Source organism: Pseudophryne corroboree, chromosome 1 (genome assembly GCF_028390025.1).
Source record: "Pseudophryne corroboree isolate aPseCor3 chromosome 1, aPseCor3.hap2, whole genome shotgun sequence".
In the NCBI taxonomy this organism is placed as follows: Eukaryota; Metazoa; Chordata; class Amphibia; order Anura; family Myobatrachidae; genus Pseudophryne; species Pseudophryne corroboree.
In genome coordinates, this window is record NC_086444.1 from 397581429 (window position 1) to 397596163 (window position 14735).

A 14735-nucleotide genomic window follows, 5' to 3' on the forward strand; every position below is an offset into this window, starting at 1 on the left:
ATAGACCGACTGGAACACCCATGGTGTTACGAGTGCGTCCACAGCTATCGCCTGAGGGTCTCTTGACCTGGCGCAATACCTTTTTAGTTTTTTGTTGAGACGGGACGCCATCATGTCCACCTGTGGCAGTTCCCATCGATTTGCAATCTGCGTGTAGACTTCTTGATGAAGTCCCCACTCTCCCGGGTGGAGGTCGTGCCTGCTGAGGAAGTCTGCTTCCCAGTTGTCCACTCCCGGAATGAACACTGCTGACAGTGCTAGTACGTGATTCTCCGCCCAACGAAGAATCCTGGTGGCTTCTGCCATTGCCACCCTGCTTCTTGTGCCGCCCTGGCGGTTTACATGGGCCACTGCAGTGATGTTGTCTGACTGAATCAGCACTGGTTGGTTTCGAAGCAGAGGCTCCGCTTGACTCAGGGCGTTGTATACGGCCCTTAGTTCCAGGATATTGATGTGCTGACAAGTCTCCTGACTTGACCACAGCCCCTGGAAGTTTCTTCCCTGAGTGACTGCCCCCCATCCTCGGAGGCTTGCATCCGTGGTCACCAGGACCCAGTCCTGTATGCCAAACCTGCGGCCCTTGAGGAGGTGAGCACTTTGCAGCCACCACAGAAGAGACACCCTGGCCCTGGGGGACAGGGTGATCAGCCGATGCATCTGAAGATGCGATCCGGACCACTTGTCCAACAGATCCCACTGAAAGATCCTTGCATGAAACCTGCCGAAGGGAATGGCTTCGTATGACGCCACCATCTTTCCCAGGACTCGCGTGCAGTGATGCACCGATACCTGTTTTGGTTTTAGGAGGTCTCTGACCAGAGTCACGAGCTCCTGAGCCTTTTCCTCCGGGAGAAACATCTTTTTCTGGCTTGTGTCCAGAATCATGCCCAGGAAGGGCAGACGCGTCGTAGGAATCAGCTGCGACTTTGGAATATTCAGAATCCAGCCGTGCTGTCGCAACACTTCCTGAGAGTGTGCTACGCTGATCAGCAAGCGCTCCCTGGACCTCGCCTTTATGAGGAGATCGTCCAAGTATGGGATAATTGTAACCCCTTGCTTCCGATGGAGCACCATCATTTCCACCATCACCTTGGTAAATATTCTCGGTGCCGTGGACAGGCCAAACGGCAACGTCTGGAATTGGTAATGACAGTCCTGTACCACAAACCTGAGGTACTCCTGATGAGGTGGATAAATGGGGACATGCAAGCACGCATCCTTGATGTCCAGAGACACCATAAAATCCCCTTCCTCCAGGCTTGCAATGACCGCTCTGAGCGATTCCATCTTGAACTTGAATTTCTTCAGATAAATGTTTAGGGATTTTAAATTCAAAATGGGTCTGACCGAACCGTCCGGTTTCGGTACCACAAACATAGTGGAATAGTAACCCCTTCCCTGTTGAAGGAGAGGAACCTTCACTACCACCTGCTGGAGATATAGCTTGTGAATTGCTGCCAACACTACCTCCCTTTCCATGGGGGAAGCTAACGGTGAGGGGGCGTCACCTCGAATTCCAGCTTGTATCCCTGAGACACAATTTGTATAGCCCAAGGATCCACCCGTGAGCGAACCCACTGGTGGCTGAAATTTCGGAGACGCGCCCCCACCGCTCCTGGCTCCGGCTGTGGAGCCCCAGCGTCATGCGGTGGATTTAGTGGAAGCCAGGGAGGACTTTTGTTCCTGGGAACTAGCTGCATGGTGCAGCTTTTTTCCTCTACCCCTGCCTCTGGCAAGAAAGGATGCACCTCTGACTTTCTTGCTTTTTTGTGAACGAAAGGACTGCATTTGGTAATACGGTGCTTTCTTTGGCTGTGAGGGAATATATGGCAAGAAATTTAACTTCCCAGCCGTAGCTGTGGAAACTAGGTCCGAGAGACCGTCCCCAAACAATTCCTCACCCTTATAAGGTAACACCTCCATGTGTTTTTTAGAGTCGGCATCACCTGTCCATTGCCGAGTCCATAGGACCCTTCTGGCAGAAATCGACATTGCGTTTATTCTAGAGCCCAGCAGGCAAATGTCCCTCTGGGCATCCCGCATATATAGGACAGCGTCTTTGATATGCCCTAGGGTCAGTAAAATAGTCTCCCTGTCCAGGGTATCTATCTCCTCAGACAGAGTATCTGTCCATGCTGCTACAGCACTACACATCCAGGCCGAAGCAATTGCTGGCCTCAGAAGAGTACCAGAATGTGTATAAACAGACTTCAGGATACCTTCCTGCTTCCTATCCGCAGGATCCTTTAGGGCAGCCGTATCCTGTGACGGCAGGGCCACCTTCTTAGATAAGCGCGTCAACGCTTTGTCTACTCTAGGGGCTAGGGGAGGATTCCCAGCGTAACCTATCCGTTGGCGGGAAAGGATACGCCATAAGTAATCTTTTGGAAACCAGTACTTTCCTATCAGGGGAATCCCACGCTTTTTCACATAACTCATTTAATTCATGTGAAGGGGGAAAAGTCACTTCTTGCTTTTTCTCCCCAAACATATAAACCCTCTTGTCAGGGACAGGGTTTTCCTCCGATATGCGCAATACATCCTTCATTGCTATAATCATGTATCGGATGGCTTTAGTCATTTTAGGCTGCAACTTTGCATCATCGTCATCGACACTGGAGTCAGAATCCGTGTCGACATCTGTGTCAACCAACTGGGATAGTGGGTGCTTTTGAGACCCTGACGGCCCCTGAGCTGTAGAATCAGACATGGGTTGAGACCCTGACTGATTATCCAACCTTTTATGCAAGGAGCTTACGTTATAATTTAACACCTTTCACATATCCATCCAATCAGGTGTCGGCGCCGTCAGCGGCGACACCACATTCACTTGCACTTGTTCTGCCTCCACGTAACCGTCCTCATCAAACATGTCGACACAAACATACCGACACACCGCACACACACAGGGAATGCTCTAATTGAGGACAGGACCCCACAAGGCCTTTTGGGGAGACAGAGAGAGAGTATGCCAGCACACACCCCAGCGCTATATAACCCAGGGATTACACAGTAACTTAGTGTTTACCCAGTAGCTGCTGTTTATGATAATTTGCGCCTAAATTTATGTGCCCCCCCTCTCTTTTTACCCTTTTTCTACCTTGATACTGCAGGGGAGAGCCTGGGGAGCTTCCTCTCAGCGGAGCTGTGGAGAGAAAATGGCGCCGGTTAGTGCTGAGGAAGAAGGCCCCGCCCCCTCAGCGCCGGGCTTCTGTCCCGGGTCTGTGTAAATAAAATGGCGGGGGCTCGTACATATATACAGTGCCCAGCTGTATATATGTGTCTTTTTGCCAAGAGGTATCCTAATTGCTGCCCAGGGCGCCCCCCCTGCGCCCTGCACCCTACAGTGACCGGGGTGTGTGGGTAGTGTGGGCGCAATGGCGCACAGCTGCAGTGCTGTGCGCTACCTCATGTGAAGACAGGAGTCTTCTGCCACCGATTTCGATGTCTTCTTGCTTCCGCCGGCTTCTGTCTTCTGGCTCTGCGAGGGGGATGGCGGCGCGGCTCCGGGAACGGACGACCAAGGTTAAGATCCTGTGTTCGAACCCTCTGGAGCTAATGGTGTCCAGTAGCCTAAGAAGCGCAACCTAGCCGCAGTTAGTAGGTTTGCTTCTCTCCCCTCAGTCCCTCGTAGCAGAGAGTCTGTTGCCAGCAGCAGCTCTCTGAAAATAAAAAACCTAACTAAAATACTTTCTTATTAGCAAGCTCAGGAGAGCTCACTAAAAGCACCCAGCTCTGGCCGGGCACAGATTCTAACTGAGGTCTGGAGGAGGGGCATAGAGGGAGGAGCCAGTGCACACCAGGTAGTACTAAATCTTTCTTTAGAGTGCCCAGTCTCCTGCGGAGCCCGTCTATTCCCATGGTCCTTACGGAGTCCCCAGCATCCACTAGGACGTTAGAGAAAATATAATATTATTGAAATACAATACCATCAGTGACTACAGTGACACTATATTTAAACTATTTACATTGAACATGACTTAAAATAATTATATAGTGGAAAGCACAACTTAATTTGCTGGCACTATATCAGTAAATGTTAATAAATAATATTATTAAGTTGTTTGTAATTTTGAAACAGTAATTTAACAAATAAACCAACACAAATAAAACAAATGCTATAGTGAAATATACCGTAGTAAACAAGAATTCTTATGCACGAAATTACAGAAACAAAAAGTTTGGAATTAATGTTTATGCTAGGAACTGGGAAGATCTATGTAAGAAAAAGAAAGTGTCCTGATTATCCAGTAGGAGTGCTCTCACCGATACAATACGTACATTAGATAGATAGATAGATAGATAGATAGATAGATAGATAGATAGATAGATAGATAGATAGATAAATAATGCTTAAGCTGCCCATACACCTAAAGATTTATTGTCCGATCTGGCTGGTTGGAACAAAAATCTGGTAATGAATGGGAGCAAATGACAATGTCTTTCTTCAATAATATAACACTTTCTTTCAAAACGTGGGAATGGTGTCCAGTGATACTATAATTACCACATCTATGTTGAAATTGTTGGGGTCCTTATAGCGAAACAGCATCATGCCCTGATAAGGTAGTGATGAACTAAGCTGCAACAGTCCCAAACTGCATAGGGCCTACAGCTGACGCATTTTGCTGTGTTTATTTATACAGCTTTTTCAAAGTTGGTTGCTGTGTGCTCCTGGTTGGGATCATATACCCTGACCAATATGGCTGCAAATCAGCATCTGCAATCAATAATCCATTCCATCTGTATATGTTAAGAGGCAGACATACTTAGGTAATTATCTAATAAATTTTTTAAATACTTTTATTTAACCACTTGCCTGGCATGGTTGCATCAAATGCGACCATACTAGGCTCGGCTTTCCCTGACATGGTGGTATCTGAAGCAACAAGTCAGGAACGCCCACTCTGCACCCACGGCATAAGACACATTTTCAGCAAATAAGGCACCAGACTTTAGCAGAGTTGCACCCGACCTGGTGGCTCACTCACACCAGGCATTTCGCGCTGCATGGCATATTGAAGCTGGGTGTATGACAACACATTTGTAGTTCCAGCACCCTGAAAGATACCGTGACACACCCACTTATATACAGTAAGTGTGTCACGTATTATCCATTTGAAAAAAAAAAATAGCTTCCTGTTTACTTCCACTGCTATCTTTACTTCATGGCACTGCCTATGTTACATGTAGCCCTTGATTCACTAATATAATCACACACATGGACAGGACACTGCCTGTCAATAAATTTCTGCAAATACTGCTTCTGCTGTGAACATACTGATGTTCATACTGTACATATTGATTGATTACCCACCTATTTCACAACTGAGAACGTTCTGGAAGAGCAGACCTAAAAATCTATCTTACTGCAGGTACTGCTTTCATCATACCTCCCAACAGTGATAAAGTCTGCAGCAGGACTCCTCACGGCTTCAACGAATGTGCAAATGGGATATTGTCTTGTGTGTCAGGCCATGCCCCTTTATGTATCACATTTTGTGGGCATGGTCAGATCTCAGTGGGGGTAAGTTATGCATTCTGGCAGCTGCTGAGCTGCCCTTAGGCTGAAAATCTACCCTGTAAAGCCTCATTACCTTCCATGCACAGCCTCAGCCAGAGCGTGAGCTATGAGTAGAACCTGTCTCTGCATCATCTACATAAAGTCACTCAAGTTATGTTTTGGGGGCATATTTATTACACACAATTTGTGGGAACTCAGCCCAAAAATTGTGATACCCTTAAAATGTAAGTATCCCCTGAAAGTGTTACAGGGGTTCCCCAGCAGATACCAAAGATATCTGCTGCACTTTCCCTATTTCCCATTGCTATAGTGATGGCCATTATAGTCTATGGGCTACATATCACATAATTTACCAGGAGAGGAGATTGTCCGGATCCCTCCATGCGCAATAGGTCCACAGCATAAAGTAAAGTGATCCCTTTTGTGATCACATTAGCTTACACATTGCTGGGATGGGCTCCTATTGAAGTGCCTGAGCCTAGATGTGATTTTTTAATACATCATGGCTGAAATTAATTTCTTATTTCTCGAATAGCGGCATTAAAAATCTCTATTTACTGTATTGAGTCTAAACCTCAAAAAACAGTAAATGGGACCTTTAATATTGTATTTTTGTAATACACTATTATCTGCATTCCCCATAGTGTCCTCTATGCTGTTTTTTACACAAATGTGTGCGTATGTATGTGTGTGTATGTATGTATATAGAGATAGATAGAAAGATACAGTGGCGTATCCATAATGGCCCCTGGGTTCAGAGGGGGCCCACACCGCATACACTGCACCCATTTCTTCTATATACTTACCTTCCTGGTGTCCGGGTGTGGGTCCCCTCCTCTCCGAGTCCCGTAGCTGGCAGCAGCAGCGCTGTTAGTGCTCTGTTTGAGCACTATAGACTCTGGCACAGTGCCAGAGTCTACAGAGCATGCGCAGGTCTCCGAAAAAATGGCCATCTCTAGCGTTCAGAGAGTTGCTTGCTACGGGACGGAAGAGGAAGGGGCCCACACCCGGAGACTGCACACGGGTCCCCTCCTCTCTAGATATGCCCCTGGAAAGATAGATATACTGTAAAGATCTGTCCTTCCTCAGCTTTGTCGCTAGCCACAGCAATTGCAAGTCGTTTCCCATGACTATCATGCCTGCGTTCATGCGTGTGCACCTCATATGTACCCGACTCGATCCGCATTGCATGCGTGATCAATTTGCATGTAAGCGGATGGCAGCTGAATCTGTAGATAGATAGATAGATAGATAGATAGATAGATAGATAGATAGATAGATGGATAGAGGTATATTTACTAAGGTGTGAGTTTTTTAGAAATGGAGATGTTGCCCATAGCAACAAATCAGATTCTAGCTACTGTCTTCTAGAAGCAGCTAGAAAAATGTTAAGTGGAATCTGATTGGTTGCTATGTGCAAAATCTCCACTTCTAAAACAACTCACACCTTAGTAAATATACAGTACTAGAAAGATAGATAGATAGATAGATAGATAGATAGATAGATAGATAGATAGATAGATAGATAGATAGATAGATAAGGTAGGTAGGTTGTGTAGAGGGTAAGTTCAGCTGCCCCTGAGGGGGCGACATTCAGTGATTTAGGGGAACAAAAATGAAATGATATCTTGCCCCTCCCAACCAAAAAGGTTGTGGCATCCCTGTATGTGATATATTTTGAGCATCAATATTCAACCAATATTTGTTTTTATGACGTACCTTCTGCTCCAGTTCTTTCCTATATGTTTTTTCAGATTCCAATCTTTCTTCAAATTGTGAGATCCTTTTCCTCAAAAAGTTTATTTCGGTCTGGGCACAGTCAAAGCGTACCTGCCACTCATCTGCTGCTTAATACAAAATATTCACACATTGTACAAAATATAATTAGCATGCTTGAAAACAAAGGTTTCTATTATACTGTAGCAACATCCAAAAAATAAGCCTTGAATACAGCATAGTTGCCTACCCTCCCGCAACCTGCAGGAGACTCCTGGTTCTTTGCTGAGCCACCCGCTGCCCCATAATATTATAAATTCCCCCGGATTCTCCACCACCAGTGAGCTTAGCATTGGTTCCCCTGCCTCAGCTATAATGTGTATTATTTATGTCAGCTGCCTGCAACAGCATGTACCGGGCACTGTGCTCCTCCTACCAGCAGGGAGTGCCGTATCTCTAATGCCGTAATGTCAGCATGGTTACCTGGAGACTCGGGATGTTATGCTCCACACACAGATTGCCAGCACCCTGATTCAAGGGCCTCAGTAAGTGAGGTGCTAGCAGGTGGGACCTGGGACAGTACAGGATCTTCTCCTCTGTATTACTTACTAGGCAGGTCACCATAGTCTGCAGGAGACAGGGTGGGATGTGGCAGGGAGGGGAAGTTTGTCTCCAGCTGCTGGTGTGCTGGAATCGGAGCTGCAGTGCACAGTTACAGAGTCCTGAGGAAGCAGCTAGAATGGCTGCACTGCAGTGTATGTACAGTGTCTGTTCCCTGCATGCATCTGATATCAACTGTCCAACCAATGACTAGTGAAGCCACCCACAGCGTGCGCTACTCATGGAATGGGGTGCTCATCAACTGCCTGCCCAGGAGGGGAAAGGTAACCTGGCACTAGGGGAGGGGGGGCTGTGTGTGTATATAGGGATCTTTATTATATTTATCCTGTACTAAGGACGCACAAAGATATTCCATGTTATGGGTGTGCTATTGGAGTGTAGCAAGCATGGCTTTGGACTCAGATGCATAACCGTGTACTTTGGAAGCCATACACTGACAGAGATTCTGCACCTAGCATAAGACTGGTGCAAGTGCCGGTGGTGCGTCTGATGGTTGCGACGGAAGGCTCTAAAATTCAGACGCACATTTATACTAGGGTAAGGGCTTAAAATAGCATTAGCATAAAGTAACAGACGCAACCAGCAAAATATGCTGAAAATAAACGCCCTTTGGGCAGAGCGTGGCTCCTACTACTACAAACTAGAATCTTCCTGAAATTAGTTTTCAAAAGCAGGCAAGTATGAAGTAGAGTAGACTGGTGCCAAAGAGAAGCAGATGTGGAGAGGTGAATTTCTGCACGTACAGATGTGTCCACTTGCATCTAGCCTCCCAGAACGTCAAACAGCCCTTTTAATCACGTCATGCCCTGTCGTGAGACTCGTGACTTGGCAGCACCGAGCGTCTTTTCATGCAACTTTTGCCATTAAAATGCATCTTATTGGCAAAATGATGCAAATAGGATGCACAAGCAGCTTTTGCTTATTAAAATAACATGCGGCATGTTTATATTCTGTGTGCGACCGTGTACCATTTTGCATGCAATTACAGCTGCAGAGTCTTCTTGTGCACCTCATTCACACAGCAATGCTCATTTTTGGCAAAAAAAGATGAGCGATGCTAATGAGTTGTAAGGGTCCAGTCAATTCACTCAGGTCAGGCATCTCCGGCTACATGGCGTATTGAGGCAAGATAGATGAAGACACATCTGTATAGAATGTCAAATAATAAAAAAAAATCTACAGCAAAGAAAAAATAATTTAGGGAATGAGAAAAACTAACGATGCTTGTGAATTCACTGGCTGAGGAAAGTTACCGTACACTAATAAGATGAATTATCTAAGGATGGAATAGACTGTGTAGGATAGTGCTACTACACTTTGGGCCAAATTAATAGTCCACAATTTGCAGGAGCCAGCGCAATTTCAGCAAAATAGTCACTAGTTTTGAAGGGGAAATCAGTTTAAAATCAAAACCACCCTGGTTATTCCTTTAAACTAATTGCTGTGTAATACCTAATGACTTACTTGCCAGAATTGTGCAGGTTTGTCCTGCGGCAGATCTGGCAAGTCTGCAGAATGCTCTATCCAAAGCACTGCAGCTAGGGCAGAGGTTTAGGTTGGCCAAAGTTTATATGGCTGCTACAATCACATTTACAGCTGACCATCTTTACCCCTTCTTCATTCAAAAACTCACTGTAATAACAACAATCTGTTGGGGCTGTGAATGTCTGTTTTACAAGACTGAACTAGAAAGCCTGATAAAACTGCTATAACCATGGTACAGTAATTTAAAGCATTATTGATTTAATCAAGGTACACAGTGTATGCAACATCAATGTCCTGCTTAGTAAATTAAACATAATGGATCTGAGTCATTAGAAAAAAAACACTAATTACGCAAGCAGATTATATAAATTTACTGCTTTCCATGGCAAACAAATACTCGAGAGGATTGCTCAATCTTTATCTAATCTTGTTCTCTTTTTTTATCTCTTGTGTTGTAAAGTACAGTAATTATGGCACATCATAATTAGCCGAACATATCTGATAAGCAGAGTACAGGAGTCATATTGGAATGACGAGCATACTTACTGTCACAAACAAAAACAAATTTGATTGAAGTCGTATACAAAGTACTTTTTCTATATGATTACTGTAGTCATTTTCTTCCTTAGTACAGGAGTCTTCATCTATATCACACAGTAGTGGATCTCACAGTAACACTGAAGACACATTTTCACTTCTTACCTCCTCCTGGGCTTCCTGTGCTAAGTTCCCGAAGTTGGATTTGCTGATTAGCTTCCTCCAGCTGCTTAGATATGGATTCCAGGTTTCTCTGCATTTGTTCATACTTTATCTTGGTAAACAAGAAAACGTTTTTTAAACCAAAAATATGCTACAGTTCCAAAATTGTTCATTACAAGCGACAATGTAATAACATCGTACTTAGATTTAGGTTAATTACAATCTTGATTTGATTTAATTTTAGCTGTGTTTATGTTGAAACGGCAAATATTGTATATGTGCAGCATGAGTTTGTGTATGTATGTACTAGTACATATGAACAATGCAGCTACATTTCCACAGTCTATAGTACCTATTGGTAATACCAATTCTGAAATGTGTCAGAATTTCAGAGATTTGCAGCAAATTAATTGGACCAGGCTAGCCAATTTCAACAAATAATACCTGCAGGTAAATCAGACTAATCATTGTATATTGTAAATAGAAATTACTCAGCAGGCATCAGAAATGTGCACATGGAAGGAACATTCAGTCCCTGACCCCCACTGTTCCTGGATTGTACTCCTGGAAAATGTCTGTGGATACCCTCTGCGCATATCTATCCCAGGCCGTTCTTACCTCTGAGCATGTCTGTCCAGTACTGTTCTAACCTCTTTGAATGTCCGTAATAGCCTATTCTAACCTCTGCACATATCTGTCCTAGACTTTCTAGCCTCTGTTCAAGTTTTTCCTGGGCTATTCAGACCTCTGTGTATGTCAGTCCTAGACTATGCTGACCTCTGTGCATGTCTGTCCTAGACTTTCTAACCTTTGTTCAAGTCTGTCCTAGAGTATTCAGACCTCTGCACATGTCTGTACTAGATTGTTCTAACCTCGGTGCATGTCTGTCCTAAACTATGCTGACCTCTGTGTATGTCTGTCCCAGACTATTCTAACCCCTGCACATGTCTGTACAGGACTATTCTGACCTTTTTGAATGTCTGTCCTAGACTATTCTGACCTCTGTTTAAGACTGTCCAACACTATTTAGACCTCTACACATATCTGTCCTAGACTATTCTAACCTTTGTGCATGTCTGCCCTAGACTATTCTGACCTCTGTGCATGTCTGTCCTAGACTATTCTGACCTCTGTACATGTCTGTTCTAGACTATTCTAACCTCTGTGCATGTCTGTCCTAGACTATTCTAACCTCTGCGCATGTCTGTCCTAGACTATTCTAACCTCTGCGCATGTCTGTCCTAGACTATTCTGACTTCTGTGCATGTCTGTTGAATACTATTCTGACCTCTGTGCATTACTGTTCTAGACTATTTAGACCTCTGCACATATCTATCCTAGACTATTCTAACCTCTAAACATGTCTGTCCTACACTATTCTAACCTCTGCCTGTTCTAGACTATTCTAAGTAACCTCGGTGAATGTCTGTCCTAGACTATACAGACCTCTGTGCACGTCAGTCCTACACTATTCTAACCTCTGCGCATGTCTGCAATAGACTAACATTTTTGCAGTCTACATCTGGTATATTCGACTATCCTCAAAATATTTTGGAGTACCATTAATTTGTGCTTTTTCTTAATTTTGCAATTCACATTACTCCATTCTGTTTCTTTTATTCACCTGGTACCTTGTGAGGGTGGAATACACAACCCCTGGAGGTTATTATCCAAAATGTTTACACCAATCATGCATTATTCTTTCTGTGTGCTCAAGGTTTTTTTTTTTCTTTTTTCTTTATTGTCTGTGTGGTTTATCTTTTGTTGTAATACTTAAATCTTCTGTATTATGTGCATTGTTTGAGTTCTAGTTGGCGCCGAGGATGGCTGCCTCGGTGCTGCTCTGCCAAGCAGCCTTCATTTTTAGTCTTACATGTATAATATGTCTAATATGTCGAGTCTATCGTACAGCTGCAATGTGCAGTATGAACTCATGTGTAATGTTTGTAATGTATGCTACGTTTTTCCCCTTCTTATGCTATGTATTCCCCCTTCATGTTGCTGCTGGGCGATGCATTGTACCACAAAGAATTCCTAGTGTACGTGAGTACACCTGGCCAATAAAGCTGATTCTGATTATACATTATTTTTTAACCCCATATTGATATAAAGGTGCACAAATACAATTAAATATGACACAATGTCTAAACGTTGTAACATCAACTTTTGCATGTGTAGCAATACACTGACTAGCACAAAACTTCAATTATTTTATGTACTTGCCATTAGCCACTGTATGAAGGTAGAATAATACCCGAACAATAAATTGAGATATCAACTGTTGTATTATATTTACAATGCACTTACGGGAACCAAACCAAATGTATTTCTGAATTTGAGAAATACCCAGTAAATACATTGTGATATCAATGTAAGTTGATATTGCTGCGAGTTGACTTGCAGATGAAGAATAAGTCATTGAACCTAGAACGCTGACAGAGGCACTCTCAACAGGCTGCATGTGCCTTTATTTGGTCCTGCTAATCTTAGAAAAGTGATGCCTATCAGACTTGTTACAATAAGAATAGTAGGGGGATTAAAGTGGGAAAGAGGATCACTTAGGAGGGAGAGAGATAACAATCAAAGGAAAGACGTGAGAGATATTGAAGATGAAAAAAGAAAAGAAAAAGAGACAAATATAGGATGAAGGAGATACTGTAGCAGGGGTGTCTCCGCCATGGTCCGGAGACTAATTATCTACTGCATATGCCCGGCAGCTATTTTGGAAATTATTTTTTTGCTGCGGCTGCAGCACCGGTCGCGGGATTCCGGAAAAGTGAGTATTAAAACAATATGGGTACAGTGTGTGTTGTGTGGGACCCACTGGACCGTGTGCACTGCACACATTGCACCCATGATAGAAATGCCTATGTACTGTAGCATATGTGTCAATGGATTAAAATAGGCAGAGATGGGGTTTGGCTGGGTGAGGAGGTCAAGGGAAAGAGTCTCTGGTGGAGAAAAACGCCTTGATGGTGAAAAGCAACATGTACCAGTGGAAATTTTATAGCAAGAACTGATCTGCATACAAAGCAAAGCGAAAGAAGAAGGAATTGAATTCACTCAAATTACTGGAACACGTGCAGCTGACGGCCATGCAGTTAGGGGTCCAGTATATTATGTCTCTAGTCATCATGTCAACAATCGTAATTGACAGGAGATTGCGGTTGTTTTATCGACACTGAACATGTCAACATATTCAAAATGTCTGCATTATTTATTTATTGAAATGCTGACATAGTTGGAATGTTGACACTGTGCTTTTAATGTCAGTCTGTACCTAATACTAGCCCTAGTGGTAATTGGTAACACGGGTATAACTTCATCCTAGTCACCGTGAGACAAGATAGAATTTGAATCTAGGTGCGTGGAGCTGGTGCTACTGGGGAAATTCAGGGGTGTATTTTATGGAAGTCACAAAGATTGAATGGCAGTCACTATGATACTCATGTATTGTATGGCAATAACTAGGATGCTCTCTGTATTGTATGGCAGTAACAAAGACATTATGTTTTGTATTGGTGTTATCAGAATGCACTGTGTATTGTATGGTGTCACTAGGATGCTCTCTGTATTGTATGGCAGTAACAAAGACATTATGCTTTGTATTGGTGTTATCAGAATGCACTGTGTATTGTATCGTGTCACTAGGATGCTCTCTGTATTGTAAAGGTGTTATTAGAATAATGGTATGTTAACCCCTCCTACTTTTCTGTTTAGGCCTCAGTTACAGATAATTTGGTCTTATTTACTTGAGGCCAGTTTTCTAGGTCATTTATGTTCCCTATTTGCCAGCGTGTGCAAACCCTACTGCTGGAGGTGTAATGATCAAATAGTTGTCTAAACTATTTAACCTCTGTCCAATGCCAAAAGGATCTCAGGGAGCATCTTTCCAAGGCCTTTCCTATCCATCGTTACATTTAAGGGCAAATTCAACAGCACAGTAGACAGATTCCACTCACACCTCTATAGACTGAAGTTGGAGTGAAGCCACTGAGAATCATTACAGCAGAAGGGGCGGAACGGTGTTCTGTCAGTTGTAATTGTAGGCGGAACACATTCCACCTTCGCTCGCCCACCTTGCATGGCCACAGCACAGAAGCGCAGTGTCTAAAGTGCAGGTATGGTTCACCAGGGATCACCGCAAGGAGGTTTGGGCTTTGCTGTGGCAGACATGCAGGTTGCGGCCCTCTGTCTGGGATCCCAAGTACGGAGCTGGTAAGCACTGGAGCTGGTACAGTAATTTGCTGTGAAGATGGTGTTTTACATGGAGATGACTGACAACAGACAGGGTAGGTCAGGAATAAGTACACAGTTAGGAGGCAGACACTAGGATGGAAGGAACCGGGGATGAAGCACAGGGAAGGCAGGAACAGAACACAAGGAAAGCAGGAACCAGGAGCCAGGAACATACAAACAGAACACTGGGAAGCACAAGGCAAAACATTGGAGCAAGGTATTAGAGCCTATACTCTAGCACAGAAGTGCTACCAGGGACATCCTTATATAGGTGGAGTTCAAATGTGGGCATCAAAGTGACATCACCTTTCTGATGCTCCTTTCCCTTTAAATCTAGTACAGAGAAGCGTGCGCGTCCCTATGGGAGCTGCAGCTGCATGCGGACTCAGAAGAGGAAACAGACTGCAGCAGACTCTGGGGACCTCAGGTCCACTGCCCTGCAAGAGCCACC

At 44.1% G+C, this 14735-nt stretch overlaps 1 protein-coding gene across 6 annotated transcripts in view; it reads right to left on the bottom strand.

The window, feature by feature from the left end:
• The window catches only part of MYO18B (myosin XVIIIB), a 1127577-nt gene that overhangs the window by 415476 nt on the left and 697366 nt on the right, over positions 1-14735 (bottom strand). For 5 of the 6 annotated variants that reach the window (XM_063913213.1, XM_063913208.1, XM_063913209.1 and 2 more), the window contains exons 28-29: positions 10049-10157; positions 7244-7371 (exon numbers count right to left, since the gene is read on the bottom strand). In XM_063913213.1, coding sequence (XP_063769283.1) covers positions 7244-7371; positions 10049-10157 — 237 coding nt within the window. The remainder of the gene's footprint in view (positions 1-7243; positions 7372-10048; positions 10158-14735) is intronic. The other variant, XM_063913212.1, reaches the window with a different exon arrangement.